A 26,581-nucleotide genomic window follows, 5' to 3' on the forward strand; every position below is an offset into this window, starting at 1 on the left:
GAAACCAGCCTGTCCAACATGGTGAAATCCCGTCTCTACTAAAAATACAAAAATTAGCCAGGCGTGGTGGCACGCACCTGTACTCCCAGCTACTCCGGAGGCTGAGGCAGAGAATCGCTTGAACCTGGGAGGCAGAGGTTGCAGTGAGTCAAGATCGTGCCACTGTACTCCAGCTTTCGTGACAAAGCGAGACTCCAAAAAAAGAAAAGAAAATACAGACCGATAAAAAAGAAGAAAATAAAAGCGATCTAGAATTCTCCTCGCTTCAGGAAAAAAACTAAAATGTTGATATCGATTCTCCTCAGTATCTCAGATCACAGAGACCCTGTCCTCTGTGTTCATGAACTAGATCCTTCCAGCGACACAGATTAACCCAACTGGAAGTTTCTGTTTGTTTTTCTCTGGAGATGTTTTCTGGAGGTTGGTTCTCCAAATTTTGTTGGGTGAGGGACACGGATTCTGGAGACAGGTAGGTTGCAGTTGTGTTTGTTTGGGGTTGTTTTCGTTTCCAAACATTCACCTCCCAGCTTTGGGGCCGAGAGGTATCGCGAGCCTTTTTTCACAAGGGCGTCTATATTCAAGACCCAACCGTGTTACTCCGGGCTGTTTTTTTCTTAGATATTTTTTTTTTTTTTTTTTTAGCCCCGGCAGCTTTTGTTCCTTTGAACGTAAGGGTTTGAAGCTTGGCGATGGAGGAATTGGCTTTGGCCGTGCGATCTTAATATGTAATGATGACTGGGGCTGCAGGGGGCCCTGCCTTTCCCGCTTCCCTGCTCTGAAAGCGCCTGGGTATCTAAGAGCTCAGAGCAGGCTGGAGGGGCGGAGCTTGGAGGAAGGCCGGCGGCCCGCGCCTCCCGGTAACCTAGCAACCGGCGCCCTAGCAACGCGAGGGGGCGGGACCGAGGGAGGAAGTCGGAAACTGGTGGCTACGGCTCGCGAGAGTTGCTTTTGCGCGCGAACTCTAAGTGCCAGGGTCGAACTCAGGGCCGGGTCGCGGCTGGTCACTGGACAGGGGCTTGGGTGACGCGACGATCTCAGCTGATCTGGTCACCTTCGTCTCCCCGCCATGGAGACCTCAGCGCTCAAGCAGCAGGAGCTGCCCGCGGCGGCCAAGATCAGGAACCTGCCCTGGTAGGAAGAGGCCGAGCGGCGGCTGTGGGCAGAGGGGGCCGGGCAGCCGCGCGGGGAGGAGGTGGCTGGAGTGGGCAGGTGATCGGACCCCAACCCGACCTCTTCCCGTCTCCCCCGGGCCTGCAGCCGGGACCGAGCCGCAAAGGTTTTCTCCGACACCCCCCAGCTCCCCAGACTCGTCCGTCTGTTTAGGACTTTTGCCAGCTGTCACCCTTTGACGCCCAGCTCCATTTGCCGAAGAAGAAGTCGGCTTTCGCACCTCGTGACAGCACAGGGGTTCGATTCCGTGTCTCCTGACACCTGCAATGGCCTCCATGCCAAAGTGCCCTCTTCCCACTCTTCAAAACCTGCGATGCGACTACTGGTCACATTTTAAATTAGTAATAAGGCTCCCTGGTCAACTTTTATTGGATGGCATATTATTAGATTAGCAGACGCCCTGTTAGATGTTCGATCCTTACAAAGACCGTAAGAGGTAGGCACCGCTTCAAATTTTACACAGGAGGAAACTGCATTTTAGAAGGGTTAAATGACTTCCCTATGGTCCAAGGCTAAAAAATTGGCTTGGAGGTGAATTAGGAAGTCTGAATTCAGAGCTTGTACTCTTAACCATCCTACTTCAACAACTGTGTTCTAGCAATGCTTTCAAGACTTTGAAGCAATTTGGCTTGGCTTCGAAAAGCTCCAAGTTGTCATTGTCTAGTAACTAGTTTAAAAAAAATTGTTTTTTTGAGACGGAGTCTCCCTCTGTTGCTGGAGTGCAGTGGCGCGATCTCAGCTCCCTGCAACCTCCGCCTCCTGGATTCAAGCAGTTCCCTACCTCAGCCTCCTGAGTAGCTGGGATTACAGAAGCCTGCCACCACGCCCGGCTAATTTTTGTATTTTTAGTAGAGACGAGGTTTCACCGTATTGTCCAGGCTGGTCTTGAACTCCAGACCTCGTGATCCACCCGCCTCGGCCTCCCAAAGTGCTGGGATTACAGGCTTGAGCCACCGTGGCCGGCCAATTTGTTTTTATTGTGGTTAAAAAAACCCAGAAGATTGACAGTTGTAACTATTTCATGTATTTACATATTTTTTTTTTAGAGACAGGGTCTTGCTCTGTCGCCCAGGCTGGAGTGCAGTGGCGTGATTACAGCTCAGTGTCACCTCAAACATTGGAGTTCAAGCCATTCTCCTGCCTCAGCCTCCAAAAAACTGGGACTTTTGGAGGCGAGCTACCAAGCCCATCCTGTAACCATTTTAAAATGTACAATTCAGCGGCATTAAGTACATTCCGAATGCAGTGGACTGTTGTGGAGTCTTCCCACTATCTAGTTCCAAAATTTCATCACCCCAAATAGAAATCCTGTGCCCATTGACAGTTACTCCCCATTCTCCCCTTCCTCTAGCCCCTGGCAACCACTAATCTACTTTCTGTCTCTATGGATTTGCCTATTCTGGACATTTCATGTAAGTGGAATCCTACACTATGTGGCCTTTTGTGTCTGGTTTCTTTCACTCAGCATCATGTTTTCAAGGTTCATGCATGTTGCTGCTTGCATCAGTAGTTCATTTCTTGTTATGGCTGAATCATATTCTATTGTGTGGACAGAAGAGGTTTTACCTATCCATTCTTCTGTTGAAGGCTATTTGGGTAGGAGTTCAGTTTCAAATGCACTTTGAAATAGTAGGTGCCCATCAGGTTGAGATTATAGACAAACAGCTGGAAAGATGAAATTAGAACAGAGTTCATCCTCGGCACTATTGACATTTTGGGCAAGATACTCTGGGTGGGTTTGGGGGAGCTGTCCTGTGCACTGTAGCATGTTTAACAGCATTCCTAGAGATTACACACTAAGTGCCATAGGACCCTCTGCTCACCTGTGACAACTAAATATGTTTCCAGATATCACGAGATGTTCCTGGGAGGACAAAATCACCCCTGGTTGAGAACCACTGGTCTGTGTTCAAACTTAAAGTGCTTTGTTTTTCTTGCTTTTTAAATTAGGATATGAAAGGATTCTTTTTTTTTTTTTTTTTTTTTTTGATACAGGGTCTCACTCTGTCGCCCAGGCTGGAATGCTGGAGTGCAGTGGTGCAGTCTCGGTTCACTGCAACCTCCGCCTCCCAGGTTCAAGCAGTTCTCCCATGTCAGCCTCCTGAGTAGGTGGGGCTGCATTGGTATGCCACCATACCCAGCTAATTTTTGTATTTTTGGGTATTTTTTATTGAATGGCATATTATTGGGTTAGCAGACGCCCTGTTAGATGTTCGATCTTTACAAAGACCCTAGGAGGTGGCCATAGAGACAGGGTTTTTTCATGTTGGTCGGTCTGGTTGGTCTTGAACTCCTGACCCCAAATGATCCACCCGCCTCGGCCTCCCAAAGTGGTGGGATTACAGGTGTAAGCCGCTGTGCCTGACCTGCAAGGATTCTTTTACACATAAAATATTCTTGCATGTATATATGTCATAATACATACTAAATTGTATTTCAGGGTTGAAAAATACCGGCCACAGACCCTGAATGATCTCATTTCTCATCAGGACATTCTGAGTACCAGTAAGTATCCATGTGTCAGTTGCTCTTGTCCTGGTTGAGGGACCTGTGTGAATTTCTTGGTGAGGTCTCTCCTAAGTAATAACTTCAAAGAATCTGATTGAGCTTTGTAGAATGTGGCTTTAAGATCATTCATTCATCTTCTTCAGATAGCTGCAGTCTAGTGGGTAAGTCACGAACATGAGCATAAAATTGCAACTCAGTGGAGTAAAAATAGCATTACAGCGAATCATTTAAGTTTACAGATGTTGTCAGCACCCAGAAAGGTGCCTGTAACACAGTAGGCCCTCAATAAATACTTGCTGGCTGGCTGCACTATTGAGTGAATTCCAGTTGCCCCAGGAACGCAGAGACAAGGCCCCTACATCAAGTTGCATCTGCCTCTGATTTGGACATTGCATTGGGTTGAAGAGCTTTCAGCCCAACTCAGGGGCCCAGGGTGAATGAGGCGGCTCCCAAAGACTGATGGTGCCCTTCTTCCTTCCTGATCCTCAGTTCAGAAGTTTATCAGTGAAGACCGACTGCCACACTTGCTTCTCTATGGTCCCCCAGGGACAGGCAAGACATCTACCATCCTAGCCTGTGCGAAACAGCTGTATAAAGACAAAGAATTTGGCTCCATGGTCTTGGAGGTAAATACAATTGTTCTTACTCCACAAATAACTTAGGACTCCAGTCTCTGAATTTCAGTTCTGCTGGCTTTATTTTACTTTAAAAGTAAGTTGCCCCATGGACAGTTAGGAAAGAAGTAAATTCGAAATAAGATATTTTAATTCCCTTTTTCCTATAATGGTCATTTTAGTCTGGATTAGTGTTGGTCAGCTAGAGGGCAGTTGTAGGGCTAGGCACCTTTTTCTTTGCTGTTGCCAACTTCTACCCAAACCCTCCTTTATGGTTACTTGGTTGCAGCCTGTCTGCCATGGCCCCTCCAGATCAATTCTCCACATCTCTCCACCCTATTCCTGCCTGGAAGGCTGAGCTCTACTGACTATAAGCTTACTTAGCCTCTGGCTCCTGGTTGGGTTTGGCCAATAGAGGCCTTGGCAGGGGTAGGGGAAGGAAGTGAGTGATGCCGGGACCTTCCCTGAGGGCTGACAGGCTGGCAGCATGGCCCATCTGTAGGGTACATCTCACAGGTGGTACCTTTCCTGCAGCCCTCTCCAGGTGCCTACAGCCACTCCCTTCACTAACCCCTTCAGGCTTAAGGGTCACGGGTATTGCATAGCCCCATGGTTTTCCTATTATCGCACCTTTAAAAAGATCTCCTTGTTTAATTCTCTTCAAATTGCTGCGTTTGAGTATGCCATCTGTATATTGCTGCGACCTTGACTAACATACTTAGATTCAAAAATGTGAATATTGTCTATTGCAAGAAAAGTTTAATTTACCTTTTAGACGCGGGTCTCAGAACTTTGCTGCTACTAATGTCCTTATGTCAGTTTATTAAGAACTTGGTAACCTTGGGATTGTGGTAGCTGAAATTCGTATCATTCTGCTCATACCGGAGGTGCTATTCAGTGTAACCATACCAATTAATTATTTCTCCAGCTTATGTCAGTCATTGTCCTCAAACGGTGGGGGTAATATAGCCATCTTTATTGATTTAGTGAGTTTTGTGTAAAACTGATTTTTTATTTTGTGATGATCTCTTAGCCATCATTAGACATAGAAAGCTAACCTGCTGAGCTGGACTGATGAGGAGATACATTAAAACCAAGAACTCACAGATAGCATAGCAACATGCTTTTTGTTTTGACTTCTGTCTTCCACGTTTAGCTGAACGCTTCAGATGACCGAGGAATAGACATCGTTCGAGGACCAATCCTGAGCTTTGCTAGCACAAGGACAATATTTAAGTAAGAATTATTTGTGTAATTTCGCTCCCTTGATTTTGATTAGTAAGATGACATGGCTTAATTTTTTAATCCTCTCCTTAGCCAGTTTATATGGGTTGAAAAAAAATACTGACTTTGTCCAAAGCAACCATGGAAAAGAGATAAAGGAGAGGATGGTAGTAAGAAGTACTATAATGCAACTGCTAAAATAAAATGTTGTCTACACTTATATTAGCAAGTTCTTTTTTTTTTTTCCCCTTTTTTTTTGGAGACAGGATCGCCCTCTATGGTACAGGCTGGAGTGCAATAGCATGATCTCGGCTCACTGCAACCTCCACCTCCTGGGTTCAAGCGATCCTCTAGCCTCAACCTCCTGAGTAGCTGGGACTACAGTCGTGAGCCATCACGCCCAACTAATTTTTGTATTTTTTAGTAGACATGGGGTTTTGCCATGTTGCGTTGGCTGGTCTCGAACTCCTGAGCTCAAGCAATTTGCCTGCTGCAGCCTCCCTGAGTGCTGGGATTACAGACGTGAGCCCAGCCTGTATTACCAAGTTCTTTAGGGAAGCATTCTTCATTTTTAGTTCCTGAGAACTGGTTAGATTACCCTAAGCCTGGATGAGCTAGTTTGAATTTTAAAATAAATTGAGATCAGGAAAGACAACTAGGATGGTGGCTAAAAAAAAAAAAAAAAAAGAAAGAAAAAGGGTGAGGGCCAGGAACAGTGGCTCACACCTGTAATCCTAGCACTTTGGGAGGTCTAGGCAGGTGGATCACCTGAGGTCAAGAGTTCAAGACTAGTGTGGCCAACATAGTGAAACCTCGTCTCTACTAAAAATACAAAAATTATCTGAGCATGGTGGTGGGCGCCCGTAATCCCAGCCACTCGAGAGGCTGAGGCAGGAGAATTGCTTGAACCTGGGAGGCAGAGGTTGCAGTGAGCCGAGATTGCGGCACTACACTCCAACCTGGGCAACAGAGCAAAAACTTCGTCTCAAAAAAAGCGAAAGGGTGAGAGACTCTGGTGTGAGTGAGGGAGATGGGGAAAGCAGTAGCATGGTAGGGTGGTATGTGGAGGAAAGTGAAGATGCCAGAGGACACAGCGCATAGAAGTAGAGAAGTCAGTCCTCCATTCCCACCAAGTGTTGAAGGAGTGATGGGGCATTTCCTCTCTGAGTGACCAAAGATGTCTGTCTTGGCCAAAGTTCTAGAAGAAATAGCCTTTCCGAGACAGGACCTGATGGCACAAATGGGAAGATGTAGGTTTGAGCCCCGATGTTGAGGTGAGATTGAAGAAATCTTTAGACAGCACCATTTGTTTTTCTAGGAAAGGCTTTAAGCTAGTGATCTTGGATGAAGCAGACGCCATGACTCAGGACGCCCAGAATGCCTTGAGAAGAGGTAAGCAGAGGCACTGTGGAGTGTGTGGGCTGGCGCGCGCACTAGAAGGAGAATTAGGAACTTCGTGTTTGTTGCTGTTGTTATTGTTTTTTTGGGGGGGGGAGGGGATGGTTTTGAGTCAGTCTTGCTCTGTCGCCAAGGCTGGAGTACAGTGGCGCGATCTCAGCTCACTGCAGCCTCTGCCTCCTGGGTTCAAGCGACTCTCCGACCTCAGCCTCTCAAGTAACTGGGATTACAGGCATGCACCACCACAGCCGGCTGATTTTTATATTTTTAGGAGAGATGGGATTTCACCATGTTGGCCAGGCTGGTCTCGAACTCCTGACCTTGGGTGATCCGCCCACCTCGGCCTCCCAAAGTGCTGGGATTACAGGAGAATTAGGAACTTTGGACATGAGATATGGCATGACTTGTTTTCAGTTTTCATCTTCTGGCCCAGAGAAATCTCTATGCCTTTCTGTGTGTCTCCCATCTGATGATACAGGCAAGATACCTCTGCAGTGGGACCTTCCCCTTCAGCAGCCTAAGGACTAAGCCCTGCGGGGACTTTTAAGTCTGGCCAGTCACTGGTGTTCAACCTCCTTTGACACTGGGTTCAATTTCAGGGTTGAGAATTCATATCTTTCCATGGGATGGGGTGTGGAAAATCTTTCATCCCTAAACTATCGGATAGTCCTTTCTGCTAATAGTACCCTTTCCTTTCTGCTAATGGTACCCTTTGAACCACAATAGCTAGGAGAAGAATATCTGAAGTTGAGTTGCTCAGAGAGCTGACATTACTTCACTGCTTGCCAAGTGAATGATTTGGCGGGGGGAGGGAGAGCACCCTGCGATTTGTCTGTCTTCGGGGGCCCAGTGCAGTTCTTTTCCCTTAAAGGACACTTGTCATCTCTCATTAAGATTCCAAGTGAATCAGCTTTGAGAGAAGAACGATCTTTAGGAGCTTGTGGGGAGGGAGTAGATGGCAGCACATGTTTAAGGAAAGGACGGGGGAAGGTGGGGGGAAGAGGAGCGGGTGAGGAGGAGAAGGGGGAGGAGAAAGGGAGGAGGAGGGTAGGGGGAGGTGGAGGAGAAGGGTAGGGGCAGGTGGAGGAGGAGAAGAGGGGGTGGAGAAGGAGAGGAGGGGGAGGAGAAGGAGGACGAGGCAGAGGAGGAGGAGGTTGAGGAGGACAGTGAGAATCTCTCTGGTCCTAGAAGCTTGGCAGCCTTTCTTCGGCATCTTGTTCTGCCGAGTGACTGTCATTCTGGGCAGATCCCCATGTAAGAACATTGGGTACCTACAGAATGGAACTGGTGTCATAAGCAACTCTTTGTTCGGGTTATTGCTCCCTTGAGTGCTCTGAGGCCTCCAGACAGTCTCCATGGAAAAGTCTGCAAAAAGCCGTCCCCCTCCCTGCCCATAGAAGGTGAAGAATCATCAACCTGCCAAATATAATTTTATGTAAAAGGACAAGAAGAGGTCTCATAATCTTAATGGGATTACATGGCAAAAGTGCCAGAATCATGGTAAATGGCAAAAAGGAAGCATTTTGTAAAATTCCACGGAGGCATGTTTACCAGTTTGTGAAAGAGGAGTGGCTAGGCCGGGTGCGGTGGCTCATGCCTGTAATCCCAGCACATTGGGAGGCTGAGGCGGGCAGATCACTTGAGGTCAGGAGTTTGAGACCCGCCTGGCTAACATGATGAAACTCTGTCTCTACTAAAAATACAAAAATTGGCCTGGCGCAGTGACTCATGCCTGTAATCCCAGCACTTTGGGAGGCCGAGGCGGGCGAATCATAAGGTCAGGAGATCGAGACCATCCTGGCTAACATGGTGAAACCCCGTCTCTACTAAAAATACAAAAAATTAGCTGGTGTGGTGGCACGCGCCTGTGGTCCCAGCTACTCGGGAGGCTGAGGCAGGAGAATCGCTTGAACCCGGGAGGCAGCGGTTGCAGTGAGCCAAGATCGCGCCATTGCACTCCAGCCTGGGTGACAGAGCGAGACTCTGTTTAAAAAAAAAAAAAAAAAGAGGAGTGACTAACCTCTGATCTGAAGAGGACAGAGCTGCCCTGTCTTGTTGCCGGCTGCATCTTCATTTGTTTACATTCTTTCTTTTTTGAGACAGTCTCACTCTGTTGCCCACGCTGGAGAGCAGTGGAATGATTTTGGGTCACTGCAACCTGCACCTCCTGGATTCTAGCAATTCTCCTGCCTCAGCCTCCCAAGTAGCTGGGATTACAGGCACGTGCCACCACACCTGGCTAAATTTTGTATTTTCAGTAGAGGTTTTGCCATGTTGGCCAGGCTGGTCTCGAACTCCTGACCTCAAGTGATCCTCCCGCCTTAGCCTCCCAAAGTGCTGGGATTACAGACGTGAGCCACCGCGGCCGGCCAACATCCTCACTTGTTTGCAGTCTTGAATCTTTTCCTATACCCTTGTGACAACAGAAAAATTCAAGTTTTCTGGACTCTGAAAAATCAGAATGGAGTTTGACATGAGGTGGTTTTATTTTCTCTTACCAGTAATCGAGAAATTCACAGAGAATACCAGATTCTGCCTCATCTGTAACTATCTGTCAAAGATCATCCCTGCCTTGCAGTCCCGCTGCACGAGGTTTCGGTTCGGTCCCCTGACTCCTGAACTCATGGTTCCCCGCCTGGAACATGTCGTGGAAGAAGAGAAGTGAGTATTTTGCGGGTCTTTGGGGATGCAGTGTAGTAGAAACAGGCTTGTGGGATGACTGATGGTTCGTATGTAGAGGAGAGGATGTTGGAAAACGACTTTGCTGAGTGCCTAGCACAGGGGAGGCACTGGGGAGCGTCTACTGCTATCATTTTCTCTGCTGTCTCAAGGCCATTCCTCATAAAAGTCTTTTGGTACTTCATTTTTCTTGATTCCATCCTCCTCCCCTGGAAGCTGCCCAATTTCCTCCTACTCTTCTTTGTCATTGGAAACTGCAGGCTGCTGAGTCCCTTCTGCAAAGATGCTTCCAGCCTTTTTAGACTAGAAGGGAAGGTTCTGAGACATCACATTCTGTGTAATCAGATGCCAAACAAGTAGCCGACCTGAGCAGCTGCTTGTTGTAAAGGAGGAGTTTGGGCTGTGTGATCATGGCTTGTGCCAGGCCTCTGCTCCCCAGAGAGCAGAATTCAAGGCGGCTGGCTCCATGGGAGAATGCTTGTTCCTAAATGCAGGCTGTTCTCGTTTTGGTTGGCTGTGAGTACTAATGTGAAGCCCAGGTCCCTAAAAACCAGAGTGAATTCTAGATCAGATAGATCATGAGATTATTAACTCTGTTCCTCTCTTTCCTTCATTCCTTTAAAGCCTTAATCATTCCAGACCATCTTGTTCCTTTGGTGAATGCTAGTGCTCTCAGGGGACCTCATAAATCCCTTCTGCTTATTTCTTTCAGAGTTGATATAAGTGAAGATGGAATGAAAGCACTAGTCACTCTTTCCAGCGGAGACATGCGCAGGGCTCTGAACATTTTGCAGGTATGGTCTCAGCAAATCCTTTTGTTTTTGAGACAGAGTCTTGCTCTGTCGCCCAGGCTGCAGTGTAGCAGCACAATCTCAGCTCAGTGCAACCTCCGCTTCCTGGGTTCAAGCGAATCCCCTGCCTCCTGAGCAGCTGGGATTACAGGCGCCCACTACCACGCCCTGCTAATTTTTGTATTTTTAGTAGAGATAGTGTTTCGCGCCCTGCTAATTTTTGTATTTTTAGTAGAGATAGTGTTTCGCCATGCTGGCTAGGCTGGTCTCGAACTCCTGACCTCAAGTGATCCGTCCGCCTCGGCTTCCTAAAGTGCTGGGATTACAGGCGTGAGCCACCGTGCCCGGCCTGGTCCCAGCAAATCCTGAGTCATTGTTTTGTCATAGTTTTTTAAGAAAGACCTAAGCAAAGGCATGATCAATCTGTACATTTAGAAATCTACAACTGGTAAGACCTTGATCTCATAACCTGCTGGATTTCCCCCTCCTCACTTTGTATTTTGATTAATTGAAAAAATCACTTGTTGCAGGGCCAGGTATGGTGGCTCACGCCTGTAACCCCAGCACTTAGGGAGGCCAAGGCAGGTGGATCACCTGAGCCCAGGAGCTGGAGCCCAGCCTGGGCAACATGGTGAGACTCTGTCTCCACTAAAAAAAACATGAGCCAGCTGTGGTGGTACATGCCTGTAGTCCCATCTACTCAGGAGGCTGAGGCAGGAGGGTGACTTGAGCCTAAGAGGTCGAGACTGCAGTGAGCCGTGATCATGCCACTGTACTCCAGCCTGGGCAACAGAGCAAGACCCTGTCTCAAAAAACAAAGAGCAAAAGAAAATGTTTTAAAAACAAAAGGAGTCATTTGTTGGCAAAGAAGGCAAAGGGAGAAAAGGATTTGGCACTGGAATAGCCAACAGGCCGTGGCGTCCTCTGATGAGGGGACTCTTCCCGGTGTAGAACGTGTGGGTTCTAACTGCCTTATGCCCATGGAACTTTGCTGCCCACCTGTATTGCTGCCTTGGCAATTGCTTCTTGGCTCCCTGCAGCTTGGTGGCTGCTGTGACAGCCACTGTGATCTCCCCCTTCCCCCTCTCTGCACAGAGCACCAATATGGCCTTTGGGAAGGTGACAGAGGAGACTGTCTACACCTGCACCGGGCACCCGCTCAAGTCAGATATCGCCAACATCCTGGACTGGATGTTGAATCAAGATTTCACCACAGCCTACAGAAGTATCCTTTCTCATAACCTCCTGGCCAACGAGACCTGAAGTTGGCCCCAGGAGTTCAGGCTGCAGCCAGCACCCACACCTTGCTGGCAAAGCACAACTGGCTGCAGGCGACTCTGGTCAGCTTGTTGTGGGAGTGAGATGTCTGTAGGTGGAGTGCGTACTTGTCTTTAGCACTCCAGAGTTCTCCTTGGGGGGCGCTGACCTTCAAGTTAGGGTAAGGCTTGAAGCAGCTTCACTCCCAGATGGGAGAAAAGCTTAGGCCTTGGCATCGAAGATGCAGTAATTTTCAAGTGGTCAGTGATAGTGATAGCTCTTGTGCTGTGAAATTAAAGGCTGGGAATGGTGATACGAAGCCTTTTTGAAAATGCATTTGGGGCTGGGTGTGGTGGCTCATGCCTGTAATCCCAGCACTTTTGGAGGCTGAGGCAGGTAGATCACTTGGGGTCAGGAGTTCCAGACCAGCCTGGCCAACATGGCGAAACACTGTCTCTACTAAAAATACAGAAATTAGCCGGGCGTGGTGGTGGGTGCCTATAGTTCCAGCTACTTGGGAGGCTGAGGCAGGAGAATTCCTTGAACCCAGGAGGCAGAGGTTGCAGTGAGCCGAGGTCGTGCCACTGTACTCCAGCCTGGGTGACAGAGGAAGACTCCATCTCAAAAAAAAAAAAAAAAGAAAGAAAAATAAAATGTAGTTGGCTTTATTCTCTACTAGAAGGAGGTACAACTCTATCTTTCAGAAAGCCCTTACTGAAGATGAAACAAAGAAAAATAAAGAATTGGAGTCCAACACGTGCAGCTTCAAGATGAAAGAGAAACAGTTGTTGGGATTAAAAGTCCTACTTTAAAAAGTCACTTGCCAGGGTTTGGATTCAAAATTCTCTGCAGTATGTTTGTTCTGGAACTTGTTCCCTTTGCCTTAACTGCTCCTCTAGATATTACAGAGTTGAAAACTCTGAAGGGGTTGGCACTGCATGATATCCTGACAGAGATACATTTGTTTGTGCATAGAGGTAACTGACATTAGACCCCAGCTGAGAAGCTGTGGAGAAGGTAGCCTGCTTTGGGGTTAAGGATGGTTAGGACAGGAGGCTTCATTCTTGAAGCAAAGAAACTAATGAAGTGTAAATCAGACCCCTTCTTGTTAGCAGTTCTGTCTTGCCACTGTTTAAAATTTTGTTCCAGAGCTGGGTAGGGTGGCTCAAGCCTGTAATCCTAGTACTTTGGGAGGCCGAAGCAGGCAGATCACCTGAGGTCAGGAGTTCAAGACCAGCCTGGGCAACATGGTGAAACCCCATCTCTACTAAAAATATGAAAAATTAGCCGGGTGTGGTGGCACACGCCTGTAATCCCAGCTACTTGGGAGGTTGAGGTGGGAGAATCATTTGAACCTGGGAGGTGGAGGTTGCAGTGAGCCAAGATTTGCCACTGCACTCTAGCCTGGGCAACAGAGCTAGAGTTTGTCTCAAAAAAAAAAAAAAAAAAACTGTTCCATAAACCCTCTTTTAATATCTAGAACTGCTGGGGAGAGTGAAAACTCCTGGAGGCTAACTTTATTTCCTCTAGGGGTTTGTATTTTCTAGCAGTAAGTAGTATATATTAATTCACATTTCTAAAAAAAACAAAACACAGTCTCTATCTATATCTGTGTATCTGTCTAGATATATATTCCCAGAAAATAAAGAGAAAATATGTAAACATGTAAACCAAAGCAGGCTTAAGGAAAACATCTTCAGTTCCACACTTGCCTGTACCTTCTACACGGAGAACTGGTTCTCAACCTTGGCAGCAGATAGGGGCACTCCAGACAAATTAAGTCAGCTTCTCGGAGGAGAACCAGGCATCCGTATTCTCTAAGCTCCCCAGGTGACTTGTGTAGGCTTTCGGAGAAGCTCTTCCCTCCACAGTGGCCAACTGCGGATGGAGACTTAACTGGGTCAATGAATGTTGGTTCTGCCCAGGCCTTCACAGACCTCTTCCTGGCTGGCCCATGCCATGCCTTCTGCCCAAAGTATGGTTGGCTCAGGCCCTGCTCTGCACCTTGATTGTGGAAGCTGAGCATAAACCAACTTTTAAAAAAATCTGTTGTTTGTGCTTGGTTTTTAAATGGGGACAGGCTGGGTATGATGGCTGACGCCTGTAATCCCAACACTTTGGGAGGTCGAAATGGGCAGATCATTTGAGCCCAGGAGTTCGAGACCAGTCTGGGCAATATGGTGAAACCCCATCTCTACAAAAAATACAAACTAGCCAGGCATGGTGGTGCACATCTGTAGCCTCAGTTACTCAAGAGTCTGAGGTGGAGGATCCCTCAAGCCCAGGAGGTCAAGGCTGCAGTGAGTCATGATCACACCATGCCACAGCACTCCAGCCTGGGCAACAAAGCAAGACCCCCTCTCAAAATAAAGTAAAATACAGAATAAAAACAGCAAGTGGGAACTCAGCATTCAGGTTAACTTGTAGAGCTACCCAGCTGCTAAGAACGGTGTGATCTTTGGTGTTCTCAGGATCACTTTGGTATCTGCTCATTTTCCTTTTTGACTACCCTATAAAGAAGCACAAAATCGAGTGGGTAAAAAGTATGAAACCAGCACCGTTTTTACTCTTAGAGGTGTGGTATCTAGTGAGCAGGCTGAGGCCTCGGGACTAGTTCAGTATTAAGGATTTGATGTTGAAACTCATTTGTCCTCTGTGGGTTTTTTGACAGTAGAGAGTGACAGACCTAACTTGTTTGATTTTGTTTTTCCCTCAGTTGACTTTCCGTCTTCAGTTCGAATACATTTATTGACCAAAATGGCAGACATTGAGTGAGTACTTCTCCCAGTTTTCAGTTTTCATTCTTTTCCTCCTTTTTCTCCCTGTTGTGAGTTGTTTCAACTTTCTTGGTTTCAGTTTTTTTTTTTCCTAAATCGTTCACATCCAGTAGAATCCAGTCTGGTGATATTGAATGGAATGTGGGGAAGGGTGAGCTGCTTAAAGAACACGGGGATAAACTCACAGGTCAAGTACAGATCACTTACATATCTGACATGAAGGCCTTTCCTTGGACCTCACAGGCTCGGCCCACATTGATTCTGAAAATGCCCTTGTTATTTGGGAGGCCTGCTTCGCTTCAACCACCCAGCTGTTATGAAGGCATTTTGGCATACTAAAGCATATTGGGGGGAAAAGTAAACACAAACTCAATTTTCTGCTGTGCCTGGTTCCGTAAACACTGTTATTAGCCCCCAGCGAAGCTGGCAGCTATCATTTAAGTAGACAGCATTGGGTTCAACAGAGACGTCAGCATAGGCCAACTAATTTGTGGCATTGGCTTTCACAGGCACAAATTAGGTCACCTCTCTTCATTGCATTGTGAATATGACGATTTTGCTCTCAGTGGCTGGGCATTTAAAAGGTGGCAAGAGGAACTCCAGTGTCCTGCTTTACTGACTAGACCACAGACCCACCAATATATCAGCCAAACTTCCCAGTGAAATGGCTTAATTAAGAGGAAGGAAATCTCCGTTTTGTTTCCCTCTTAATGTATTTTGCCGACAAAATAATCCTTCATTACATAAATTTTGTATATCTGTATAGTTAGGACAAAGTTAAGTTCAGAACACCACTGTTGATACCTAATACTTTATTTCTTTTTTTTGAGACAGAGTCTCGCTCTGTTGCCCAGGCTGGAGTACAGTGATGCAACCTCTGCCTCCCAGGTTCAAGCCATTGTCCTGCCTCAGCCTCCTGAGGAGCTGGGATTACAGGCATGCACTACCACGCCCGGCTAATTTTTGTTTTTTGTTTGTTTGTTTGTTTTGTAGATGGGGGTTTCACCATGTTGGCCAGGCTGGCCTCAAGTGATTGGCCCGCCTCCCAAAGTGCTGGGATTACAGGTGTGAACCACCGCGCCCGGTCTGATACCTAATAATTTTTAAAATTGAATCTGTTCTTATGAGTTTGAAACATCACATTTATAAATCGATGTGTAGGGCAAAGAAGAAAATGTTAGGGGGACACATACAAGATTGCCGTCCAGGGTAAATTTGTTTTATCACTTCCCATCCCCACTCCTTCAACAGATTTTCAGTCCTAGATCTCTTTTTCCCTTAAGAAAAGGCAGCTATGTGTGGTGTCTTTTTTCTTACCCTGTGTGTTTGCTTTCTGTTAGGTACAGGCTTTCTGTTGGCACCAATGAGAAGATCCAGCTGAGCTCCCTCATTGCTGCATTTCAAGTCACCAGAGACCTGATTGTTGCAGAGGCCTAGATGCTCCGAGGGCTGTTCACAATTCTCAGGGCTCTGCAGTGACGGAAGAACAGAGGACAGTTCCGGGATGAACTGCAGCCTGGGGTCGTGGGATGAACCAGTCACTCTAAATCTTGGAAAAACTCCTTTCCAGGACAGGATGGGCAGGCATTTTTAAAAGTACCATTTTTGTGGTGGTTTGGAGCAGAGATGTACAAAATAATTTTAATGTATAACTCATACTGCCCATCTTTTATAGGGGAAAAAAATAACCTTTTTTATTTTAAAGTTATAAGGCTTTTACCTTTTAGTTGCTTGGATGACAGGGAATTAGCCTACCCCATTTTGGTCTGGAACAGAAGACTTTCAAATCTAATATGGTCCAAGTGTCTTCCTACTCAAGGTAAACATCATCTCCAAAATTACATTTACGATTCTAATATTTGGCATTGTGTCTTTATCTAATTTAAACAGATGTTAACGAACGTCTGGCCAAAACTATTATACTTTTATAAGATGAGCTGAATTCTCTGACTTTAAAAACTGGTCTTTTTATTTACCCTTTGTGGTAGAAGAGTTACCAGCAGGTTCCAAATTGATGTGGATGATAGGAAAAAAATTTTAATTTTAAATATAATATAGAGCCTTAAACTATGCCATTGGGGGACAGAGGCTGTATAAAACACACTTGTTTTCATGCAGGAGAGGGGCAAGTAAGATTGAGCCTGACTGTAAACCTAGAACTGTGGGAGGACTGGGACTTTTGTACAAATTTCACATTTATTTTATAGCAATCATGCTGCGTTTGTGTTAGTGTTCTTTTTTTTTTTTTTTTTTTTGAGACGGAGTCTCGCCCTGTAGCCCAGGCTGGAGTGCAGTGGCCAGATCTCAGCTCACTGCAAGCTCCGCCTCCCGGGTTCACGCCATTCTCCGGCCTCAGCCTCCCGAGTAGCTGGGACTACAGGCGCCCGCCACCTCGCCCGGCTAGTTTTTTGTATTTCTTAGTAGAGACGGGGTTTCACCGTGTTAGCCAGGATGGTCTCGATCTCCTGACCTCGTGATCCACCCGTCTCGGCCTCCCAAAGTGCTGGGATTACAGGCTTGAGCCACCGCGCCCGGCCAGTGTTCTTTATAATAAAAGACAAAGCAGCCTGCTGGCTGGCTGTGTTACAAGTGACTCTTCCTTAGACAGCTAGAAAGATGCTGACTTTGTCAAACTTGCATTTATATGAAAACCTTCCGTCTCTAATATCACAGAATAAACTTTCTTTGGATGCTGTTCTTTATATAAGTGTCAAATTCTTAAACTGTCTAACGGAAAAAGTCACTATTCCCTTTATTCGTGGAGGACTCAACTCCTTAAGGACAGTGGCAAAGTTTGAAGCTAAATCTGATGGCCAACTAGGCCTTAAACCACCCAGAGGCTCAGCCTCTGCTGTACCTGGAACTTCAAGATAACCATGAAATGCAAACGTTGGCCAGTTGGTTCCCAGCTCTTCCACTGTACTACTTGTTTTATCTGTTTATTTTTTGAGGCAAGATCATGCTGTGTCACGCAGGCTGGAATACTGTGACACGATCATGGCTCACTACAGCCTCCAAGTCCCAGGCTGGAGCAGTTCTCCCACCTCAACCTCCTGAGTAGCTAGAACCACAGAACCACAGGTACATGCCACCACATCCTCAGCCCCGAGTAGCTGGGGCTACCGTGCACACCACCACCACACTAAGTTTTTTGGCTATTTTTTTTTTTTAAATAAAGATTGGGTCCCGTCTCACTCTGTTGCCCAGGCTGATCTTGAACTCCTGGGCTCAAGCACTCCTCCCACCTCAGCCTCTCAAAGTGCTGGGATTACAGGCATGTGCCATCACACCCAGCCCTGCTTGTTTTAAAAGGGGACTTTTTTTTTCTTAATGGAAAAAAATGAAACAGAGCCAAAAGCTTTTTTTTTTTCTTTCCTTCAATGAAAGCCTCTCATTTTGAAAAGACATGTTTTTCTTCAAGCAACAAAGGTGGTAGAGGAAATTCCTCAACTTTCTCAACAAGTCATGTAATGTTACACTGGCCTCCATAAAGCACCGATTAAGAAAGCTAAAGAATAAGATGTTGTATTTCTTTTAAAATAATTTAAAATATATTAAATTTTCCTAAGGCAGGTTTTGTTTGAATGAGGTGTCTTGATTAGATAACTACATGCCACTGAAGGAGAACAGTACTTTTAAGGAGCTATTTTTGTTTCGCAGTAGAGTTGAAACCAGCTGATTAATCCAATGAAGTTAAACAGCAGAGACAGATCTCGTACATAAAAGTATCAGCTAAAGTCATGACTACACCAAGTCTTTACACAATTAAGACATCTTTGCAACTGTTCAATTTAAGTACTACGGTTATTAGATAATCGAGAAAAACATAGTTGTACCTTAACATCTGTTGAGGTCTGGCCAAAACTATTGAGAAAATACAAATAAATATGATGATGATAAATGGCCACTGATAACTCAGTAGCCATGTGAATAGTCATGCAGTTTAAGAATACATCCTTGTATAATCTGACATACAAATTTGTCATCTCCTGCACATGCACACCATTGTTAAAAAAAAAAAAAAAAAAAGCCAATAATAGTGTCTCGATCAGTCAGGAGCACGGCCTCTGATTCCCCTGTAATTTAGTTAAGCTAAATTAATACCTCATACCAAATGGCTCCAGGAAAACTGTCCTGCAGGTCAGAAGGGAGCCCAAGAAGAAAAGCACTTGGCCAACATCGAAGCAACTCTGACCACAGCAGGAGAGAACTTGAACCAATGCTACCACTGCATCAGTAACACAAGGATAGGTACTAGGCAGAAGCCATCCTTCCCAGTGGAGGGAGTGTGAGCTGCTCTGCCACTAGAGAGGCTCTGGAGGCCTACTTACTTGTATAATCAAAACAACATCAGTAACTGCACTTTGAATCAAAACAACTAGAAAGAGTTCAACACTTGCTGTTTGTAACTGGACTGAAGATTTAAGGTAAAGCTCTGTTGCCATGCAAGTGGAATCTCTTCCTCTAAGACTGACTTTCACATGCCAGGGAGAGAAAGATCCATGACTAGTACACTGGAATCTGGTTTTGCTACATTCTATTCACAATCCCGAAGAAATGCTATTTGAATCCAAGACCAGATGTTTGGCCCATTATTCCAGCACCTCCCTTTAACAGGACGATCTACCCTGCTACAAAGAAACACAAGATGTGGCGTTGCTTAAAAAGTCCTGTATGTGAGGAACTCTTTCATTTTCTTGGGGATTGGCAGTGCTAGGACTTGGTAAGTTGTTAGGAAACTTCGAAGGGCTTTCCGGCATAAGTGCTTCAGTGAGGACAGCACCCGAGGAGCTGTCCAGAACTGGACGTGGCCATCTCTTGTCCTGAAATGAAACAAACCGATGCTGTGTTAAGACAGAGCTTGGATGTTCATGTTTTCATGAGGATGGATACTCAAGTTTCTGTTTTGACTGGAAAGAGCGGAGTCTTCAGAGAGTGAAATGTAACCCTGACCGTGGAAATGGATGTAAAAGTTGTGGTGCTGAATAATTAAGGCTGCTGATAGGACTAGAAAAACTCAAGACACCTTTGATACCAAAGTGCTCTCTCTCCGCACAGCCCTTTCTAAATCTGACCACAGTCAGTTCTAAAGTAATAGGAGGAAGAGTGCCACCTACTGAATTATAGATGTTACCTGTAAAGTGGTCTTTTAGCCCTAAATAGTTTCCCATATATTATGCATCATCTCAATTTTATTCTCCCTTGTGAACTTGGCCCATTAGGTGGCATGACTTACAGGTCTTTAATTACATTTAGGTTAAATATTCAGAGAAAATGGTACACTGTATTAGCAAAATCGATCATTTGAGTTTTATATAATCTTGAATTGCCTTAAAGGTTTCCTCATAGGCAAGAAAATTCTAGATGGTTTCTTTCCTTAAAAAGCTCCATGGTATACTCAGCAGAAACCACCACCCATCTGTTCAGCTAACAAATACATACCCTGTGGCAATGACTCCACCATGTGGAAAAAATGTGCAGCAAAGACCATTGGTCATAGGAGCAAATGCTATGGGAGTTTTCAGTTCCAGGGCCCAGATCCTGAGGAGTCTGGATGGGGAGAGAGAACATCCACACATTAGCTGACCCAGGGCAAGACCAGGAGGGCCTTGCTGCCATTACTTGCAAGCACTTGTTCTGAGGTCACGTAAAGAGAGTTCTATTTGTTACCTGTCATCTGCCACCGTGGCAAGGTACAAGCCTTCTGGAGAGAAGCACACAGATCTCAGTGAGCTAATGTGGACATCACTGTCATCCATGGCGGGGTCAACCTGGGTGTGGCTGAGAAGGAAAGAAACAGGATGGCAGGCCTGGAGTGATGGCTGCTCTCCACCCTCCATCGTCACCCCAGGCAGGAAGCCAAACTGCCGTGGCTATAAAAGGACTCAACATGCACTTGTGTGCCCCTCGTGGAAAAGCTTGGGATTTGCACACTGGGAAAAAAAGGATATCTCAGAAGGCTCCAGGTGTCCTGTGGAGGGACTGAAGGGTTACTAACACTTCCTTGTGCTAATTGGCTTATGCAAAGTAGGTCAGCCCTCACTTTAATGCCACAGTAGAAACTGCAAGTCTTTTTTAGGCTAAGATACATGATAATTATAGGACTGCCTATTATTTGCTTCATAAAACAACAGACACAAAAGGAAAAAGGAGACCAAGTTTATGAGAACATGAAACTCATTTTGGAAAGCACAGTTTCGATAAGAGGCTCTTTCTGAACTTGTTACTACAGTTATTAGTAAATGGAAATAAAGAGTCATATTGAGGCTTCATAATGCTGATTCCAAAGAAGTACATGCAGCCGCCTGAATCGGGAGACGGGAAGACACTCAAAGCTACTTGAGAGGGCTTAACTGACAAGGCATCACTAAGAAGCAATGAACCAGTCCAGGCGCAGTGGCTCATGCCTGTAATTCCAGCAGTTTGGGAGACGAGGCGGTGGATCACCTGAGGTCAGGAGTTTGAGACCAGCCTGACCAACGTGGTGAAACCCCATCTCTACTAAAAATACAAAAATTAGCCGGGCCTGGTGGCACACGCCTGTAGTCCCAGCTACTCAGGAGGCTGAGGCAGGAGAATCGCTTGAACCTGGGATGTGGAGGCTGCAGTGATCCAAGATTGCGCCACTGCCCTCCAACCTGGGTGACAGAGTGAGACTCCATCTCAAAAGAAAAAGAGACCCACTGTGCCTTTTTATCCAGCTTTTCCCCCTCCCATGTCCCAGACTCTAAAAGAGACATGTCTAATCCCAGGCAGGTTCCTCATCAGTCCCCCTACAAAAAAGTCATAGCAGGATTCAGTCCTTACTGGAGTGACCTCAGCCTTTCGCCGGTGTAGGGGTCCCACATAATCACATTGGTATCGTAAGAAGCCGTGACAAGCAGGGCAGAGTCGGGGGAGAAGTCACAAGAGACAACACTGCTTTGATGGCCCTCTAGCTTCCGAATTAACGTGTAGGACCTCATGCTCCATAGAAAGACCTGTGGAAAGTAAGAAGTGCCTGGTTAGGGCAGAAGCGAAGTGCTTAGGACTCAAATGGAGGGAGGGAAAGGTACCACCACCAAATCTTCTGCAGGCCTTGTGGCCAGGTCAAGTTGATTCTCTATCCCTTTCCTACAGCTCTTCCAGAACCTTCTTCGTATAGGTTTCTTCGTATAGGTTTAAATAAGGTAACTGGTCTGGATTTTTGAGGATTTAAGCCAACAGACATGCTCAAGGAGCTCACTATAAGAGAGAATAAACCAGACCAGCCTTAGGAAGCCCCCCGCTGAAACGCATGTGCAGAGACTTCGGAGTCTGCTTCTGAGTCCTGTTTGCCAACAGGGTAGTACGTGCTGATGAAGACCTGAGCCAAGTGCTATCTTATTCCACTTAAAAGTTGGTGGCCAGGCATGATGGCTCACGCCTGTGATCTCAGCATTTTGGGAGGACAAGGTGGGTGGATCACATGAGGCCAGGAGTTTGAGACCAGCCTGGCCAATATGGCAAAACCCCAAATACAAAAATTAGCCAGGCATGGTGGTGTACGCCTGTAAGCCCAGCTATCTGGGGGGTTGAGGCAGAAGAATCACTTGAGCCTGATAGGTGGAAGCTGCAGTGACCTGAGATCACGTCACTGCACTCCAGCTTGGGCGAAAGAATAAGACTGTCTCCAATTTTTTTTTAAAGGGTCAGAAGTGAAATCTGCGGCCACCCCACAAAGTAGTGGCAGCCTGTCAAGGCATTTTACACCCCCCACCTTGTGTATGGAACCATGGAAATCTGTCCCAAGACTGTGTCTCTAACCTAGCTCATCACTTTAAACCTTTGTGAGAAGCATTAAGAGGATTTTATTTTCATTCCTTTAAGAAAACCCTCAGGCCAGGCACGGTGGCTCACGCCTGCAATCCCAGTACTTTGGGAGGCCGAGGTGGGTGGATCACCTGAGGTCAGGAGTTCGAGACCAGCCTGGCTAACATGGTGAAACCCCATTTCTACTAAAAATACAAAAAATTAGCCAGGCGTGGTGGTGCACACCTGTAATCCCAGCTACTCGGGAGGCTGAGGCAGGAGAATAGCTTGAACCCGGGAAGCGGAGGTTGCAGTGAGCCAAGATTGTGTCACTGCACTCTAGCTTGGGCAACAAGAGCGAAATTCTGTCTAAAAAAAAAAAAAAAAGTAAAAAAGAAAACCCTCATATTCCAAACCACAAATAAATGATGAGCCACCAGGACTGTACCAAATGGTGAACTCTCAACCTTCCCTTCAGTCACTTGCAGCAAGTGGCTCAACGCAACACAAAATTCAAACAGAAACTGTTCTCAAATTGTTCTTGGATTTCTAATACATGTTTGTTTTTTCAATTAACAGGATTTCAGGACAAAGTTCAACAAGTAACTACACTGACATGATTTGAATTGGAAATCCAAATTAGAGAGATTCAAATTTGATGGTTCAAAGGAAATTTGGACTCACATGTGGGCTGCAACTTTTAAAATCTCAGACTCCAAGAAGAAAAGAAATTTAAAAAGCAATCATTTTCCCATTTTGTAAAGGGAAACAGACCTCTGATGACAGGAGCAACCTGTTTCCAGATCCCTCCTGTCTTTGGGTTCATGTTAAAGTGCAAGTCACAAGGGAGTTTCGCAGGTGGCAGCCACGGTCCACCAGCATGCCTTCTATTGGGGTGGATTTGCGGACGATTTTGAGAACACTCACACACACCAGGCCACCACTTCAGACCTCCACGTCTCAGTGAATTAAAGCAATAATGCTGGAGACTCACCGACTTCTCTCCAGCTGCAGAGCACAGCATGCTGCAGTCTGGGGAGATGGAACAGCAGTAAACCCACTGCAGGTGGCCCGATAACACTTGAATCTGTTTACCTGGCAGAAAAAAGAAGCAAACGATGAGCCAATCCTCAAAACAACAAAGCAGGAAGACTGGAGAACTGGGAAAACTGGGGTGGTAACAGCCCCCCGCCCAGTATACCCATCAGCTCCTATCAGCTGGGCCCAAGGGTCCAATTTTCAATTCAGAGTAAGAAATATGACCAGATTTGTCATTTAAACACCTATAATCTGTGAATATGATATTCTAATTCCCCACGGAAACCATTACCTATGGCTTCAACACAATCTGTAAGATCAGTAAAGGCGAAGGGGTATGGTGATCACTTTTTTTTTTTTTTTTTTCTGAGATGGAGTCTCACTCTGTCTCCCAGGCTGGAATGCAGTGGCGCAATCTCAGCTCACTGCAACCTCTGCCTCCCAGGTTCAAGTGATTCGCCTGCCTCAGCCTCCTGAGTAGTTGGGATTACAGGCACGTATCACTGTGCCCAGCTAATTTTTGTAGTTTTAGTAGAGACAGGGTTTCACTATATTGGCCAGGCTGGTCTTGGACACCTGACCTCAGGTGTTGACCACTTTTTAAATATAATCTTGAATTGCCTTAAAGGTTTCCTCATAGGAAACCATATCAAAGGGAGCCTTTGATAGCAGAGAATGTTCTTTTTCGGCTCCCCAACCACCTCAAGTACCCTGAATCATCATTCCCAATTTTGAGAGAGAGTTTATCTTCAATTCTCCCTCATTTAAACTGTAAAGGTTTCTCTGTAATCACAAGGATCCTGCTGCAGACTGTCACCCTGCCAGCCTTGCCAGGATGTCCAGATGAGCAGTGTTGTGGAGTCATTAGGGGCACACATTCTAGAGTCAGACAGCTTGGGTTTGAATCCTGACTCCCCTGCTAATTCAGCACATAACCCAGGGCAACTCACACAATCTCTCCAGCTCTTGCTTTAAAAAAAAGCCCGTCCATATAGGGGATGGGCGAATAAATGGTGGTATATCTACCCCATTAATGCAGTTGGAATTAGAGACAGATTTTCCATGGGGTACCTACCGTTTAATGAAAAATGCGAGATGCAGGGGAAAATCGTGAAGATATATGATTCCATTTTTGTGAAACAATGACCCAAAAGCCATGAATGCAAATGTGTGTGCACAGGATTATATAAGCAGAGAGAAAAATATGGAAGGGTATATACTAGCTCCTAACACGGGGTACCAGGATGCAGGGGAAGAGGGGAGGATGCCGACAGCAGGGAGGGCAAGAGAGAGAATTGGGAAGGAAAGAGCCAAGCAAGAAAGAAGAAAAAAGAATTGTTATATGCCTGTACATGGTCATATATATGAATTTATTGAAGTTTATGCGGATGTATGGATCTACAAAAATTAGTACTTTTTATTTTTAATTTTTATTTATTTACTTATTTTGAGACAGGCTCTTGTTCTATTGCCCAGGAGGGAGTGCAATGGCATGACCTCGGCTCACTGCAACCTCTGCCTCCCGGGTTCAAGTGATTCTCCTGCCTCAGCCTCCCGAGTAGCTGGAATTACAGGCACCTGCCACCACGCCCTGCTGATTTTTATATATTTTTAGTAGAGCCAGGGTTTCACCATGTTGGCTAGGCTGGTTTCGAACTCCTGACCTTGAGTGATCTGCCTGCCTTGGCCTCCCAAAGTGCTTTAATTAATATTTTTAAAAAGTCATGGTGCCTGTAGTCCCAGCTACTCGGGAGACTGAGGCAGATCACTTGAGCCCAGGAGGCAGAGGTTGCAATAAGCTGAGATCGCAGCATTGCACTCCAGCCTGTGCAACACAGTGAGACTCTGTCTCAAAAAAAAATAAAGGTCAATCATAGTTTCTTCAGCCGTCAAATCTCAGGGTGCTGTGAGTACTGAATAAATTAAGGCCTGTTAGGTCAGTGGGGCAGCACCCGGCAGCTGGGAACGCAACTTTATTCCCCTCCTCTCCTTGAAAAGCTCTCATAATTGGCCTGCTCCATCCCACCCACTCTCAGTCACACTCACTTGGTCTTTCGTTCCCAGTCATCAGGCGATTTCCAGAGCCACGGCATGGACCTTCCTGAGATGGTGGCAAGCTGCCTCAGTACACGCATTAAGCCAGCATTTAAAAAGGCACTGCCAGAGGAGCGTGGTACCTCACACCTGTAATCCCAGCACTTCGGGAGGCTGAGTGGGCGGATCCCTTCAGGTCAGGAGTGCAAGACCACCCTGACCTTACCTTCATGGCAAAACCCCATCTCTACCAAAAATATGAAAATCAGCCAGGCATGGTGGCACACACCTGTAGGAGGCTCTGTCTTAAAAAAAAAAAAAAAAAAAAAGGCACTGCCTTGGAGAAGGTGCCCTGATCAGCAGCGTATCTTAGACTATGTGATTACAGGTTCCACTAGAGTAGGTCAGGCGCAGTGGCTCACTCACGCCTGTTATCCCAGCACTTTGGGAAGCCCAGGTGGGCGGATCACTTGAGGTCAGGAGTTCGAGACCAGCCTGGCCAACATGGTGAAACCCCGGCTCTACTAAAAATACAAAAAATTAGCCAGGTGTGGTGGCTTATGCCTGTAATCCCAGCTACTTGGGAGGCTGAGACACAAGAATCACTTGAACCTGGGAGGCGGAGGTTGCAGTGAGCTGAGATCGTGCCACTGCACTCCAGCCTGGGTGACACAGTGAGACTCCGTCTCAAGAACAAAACAAAACAAAAAAAAACCACCTAGAGTTATCTGTGTGATCAGATGCCTTCAGATGAGGATGCACATGCACCGCCTTAGTTTGTTTGACAAGTTGCTATGGACTAAATGTGTCCCCAACACATAAAGCCCTAATCCCCAATGTGATGGTATTAGGAGGTAGGGCTTTTGATAAGTCAATAGGACATGAGGGTGAAGCCTCGGGAATGGGATTAGTGCCCTTAGAAGAAGAGACATGAAAGAGAGAGATCTCTGCCAGATGAGGATATAGACAGAAGGTGGCTGTTTACAAGCCAGGCAGCTGGTGCTCACAGACACCAAAACTACTAGCACCTCGCTCATGGACTTCCCAACCTTCAGAACTGGGAGAAATAAATGTCTGTTGTTTAAGCCACCTAGTCTCTGGCACTGACTAAGATACAAGTTTTTGGGCTCACTGCTAAAAGAGCAGGAGAAAGGTCCCTCCCATGGCTGTGTGGAGCTGGACAGTCATAACTTGGGAGAGAGTGCCAGTGCCTTCACACCATGGGGATGAGTGGCCTCTTCATAACTCTCCTTCCAATCCCTCCCGCCCCTGATCCTCTTCATGACCCTTTACCACTGCCTCCTTCTAATCCCTCCAGCCC

At 46.3% G+C, this 26,581-nt stretch overlaps 2 protein-coding genes across 4 annotated transcripts in view; one reads left to right on the plus strand and one right to left on the minus strand.

Moving 5' to 3' along the window:
* Positions 1-944: 944 nt before the first annotated feature.
* On the plus strand, positions 945-17,120 carry RFC5 (replication factor C subunit 5). The gene is made up of 11 exons (XM_005572363.5): positions 945-1,131; positions 3,611-3,675; positions 4,168-4,304; positions 5,449-5,528; positions 6,835-6,908; positions 9,416-9,575; positions 10,306-10,387; positions 11,480-11,609; positions 12,541-12,618; positions 14,358-14,412; positions 15,759-17,120. The coding sequence occupies exons 1-11, from the start codon at positions 1,067-1,069 to the stop codon at positions 15,853-15,855; spliced, it is 1,023 nt and encodes a 340-aa protein (XP_005572420.1). The 5' UTR covers positions 945-1,066; the 3' UTR covers positions 15,856-17,120.
* An 826-nt stretch (positions 17,121-17,946) lies between these two features.
* Positions 17,947-26,581, minus strand: part of WSB2 (WD repeat and SOCS box containing 2) — a 28,985-nt gene continuing 20,350 nt past the window's right edge. For all 3 annotated transcript variants that reach the window (XM_045366054.3, XM_045366053.3, XM_065524867.2), the window contains 5 exons: positions 23,183-23,283; positions 21,226-21,398; positions 20,089-20,199; positions 19,861-19,968; positions 17,947-19,241 (listed from right to left, as the gene is read on the minus strand). In XM_045366054.3, coding sequence (XP_045221989.1) covers positions 19,079-19,241; positions 19,861-19,968; positions 20,089-20,199; positions 21,226-21,398; positions 23,183-23,212 — 585 coding nt within the window. In that variant the 5' untranslated portion in view covers positions 23,213-23,283 and the 3' untranslated portion in view covers positions 17,947-19,078. The remainder of the gene's footprint in view (positions 19,242-19,860; positions 19,969-20,088; positions 20,200-21,225; positions 21,399-23,182; positions 23,284-26,581) is intronic.

This window comes from Macaca fascicularis, chromosome 11 (assembly GCF_037993035.2).
Source record: "Macaca fascicularis isolate 582-1 chromosome 11, T2T-MFA8v1.1".
Taxonomy (NCBI): domain Eukaryota; kingdom Metazoa; phylum Chordata; class Mammalia; order Primates; family Cercopithecidae; genus Macaca; species Macaca fascicularis.

Bases quoted from the DNA above. Each gene is read 5' to 3' on its own strand.
- RFC5 (XM_005572363.5), top strand. From the start codon at position 1,067: ATGGAGACCTCAGCGCTCAAGCAGCAGGAGCTGCCCGCGGCGGCCAAG. The intron at 6,909-9,415 runs GTAAGCAGAGGC...TTCTCTTACCAG, and splicing joins CCAGAATGCCTTGAGAAGAG to TAATCGAGAAATTCACAGAG. The intron at 10,388-11,479 runs GTATGGTCTCAG...CTCTCTGCACAG, and splicing joins GGGCTCTGAACATTTTGCAG to AGCACCAATATGGCCTTTGG.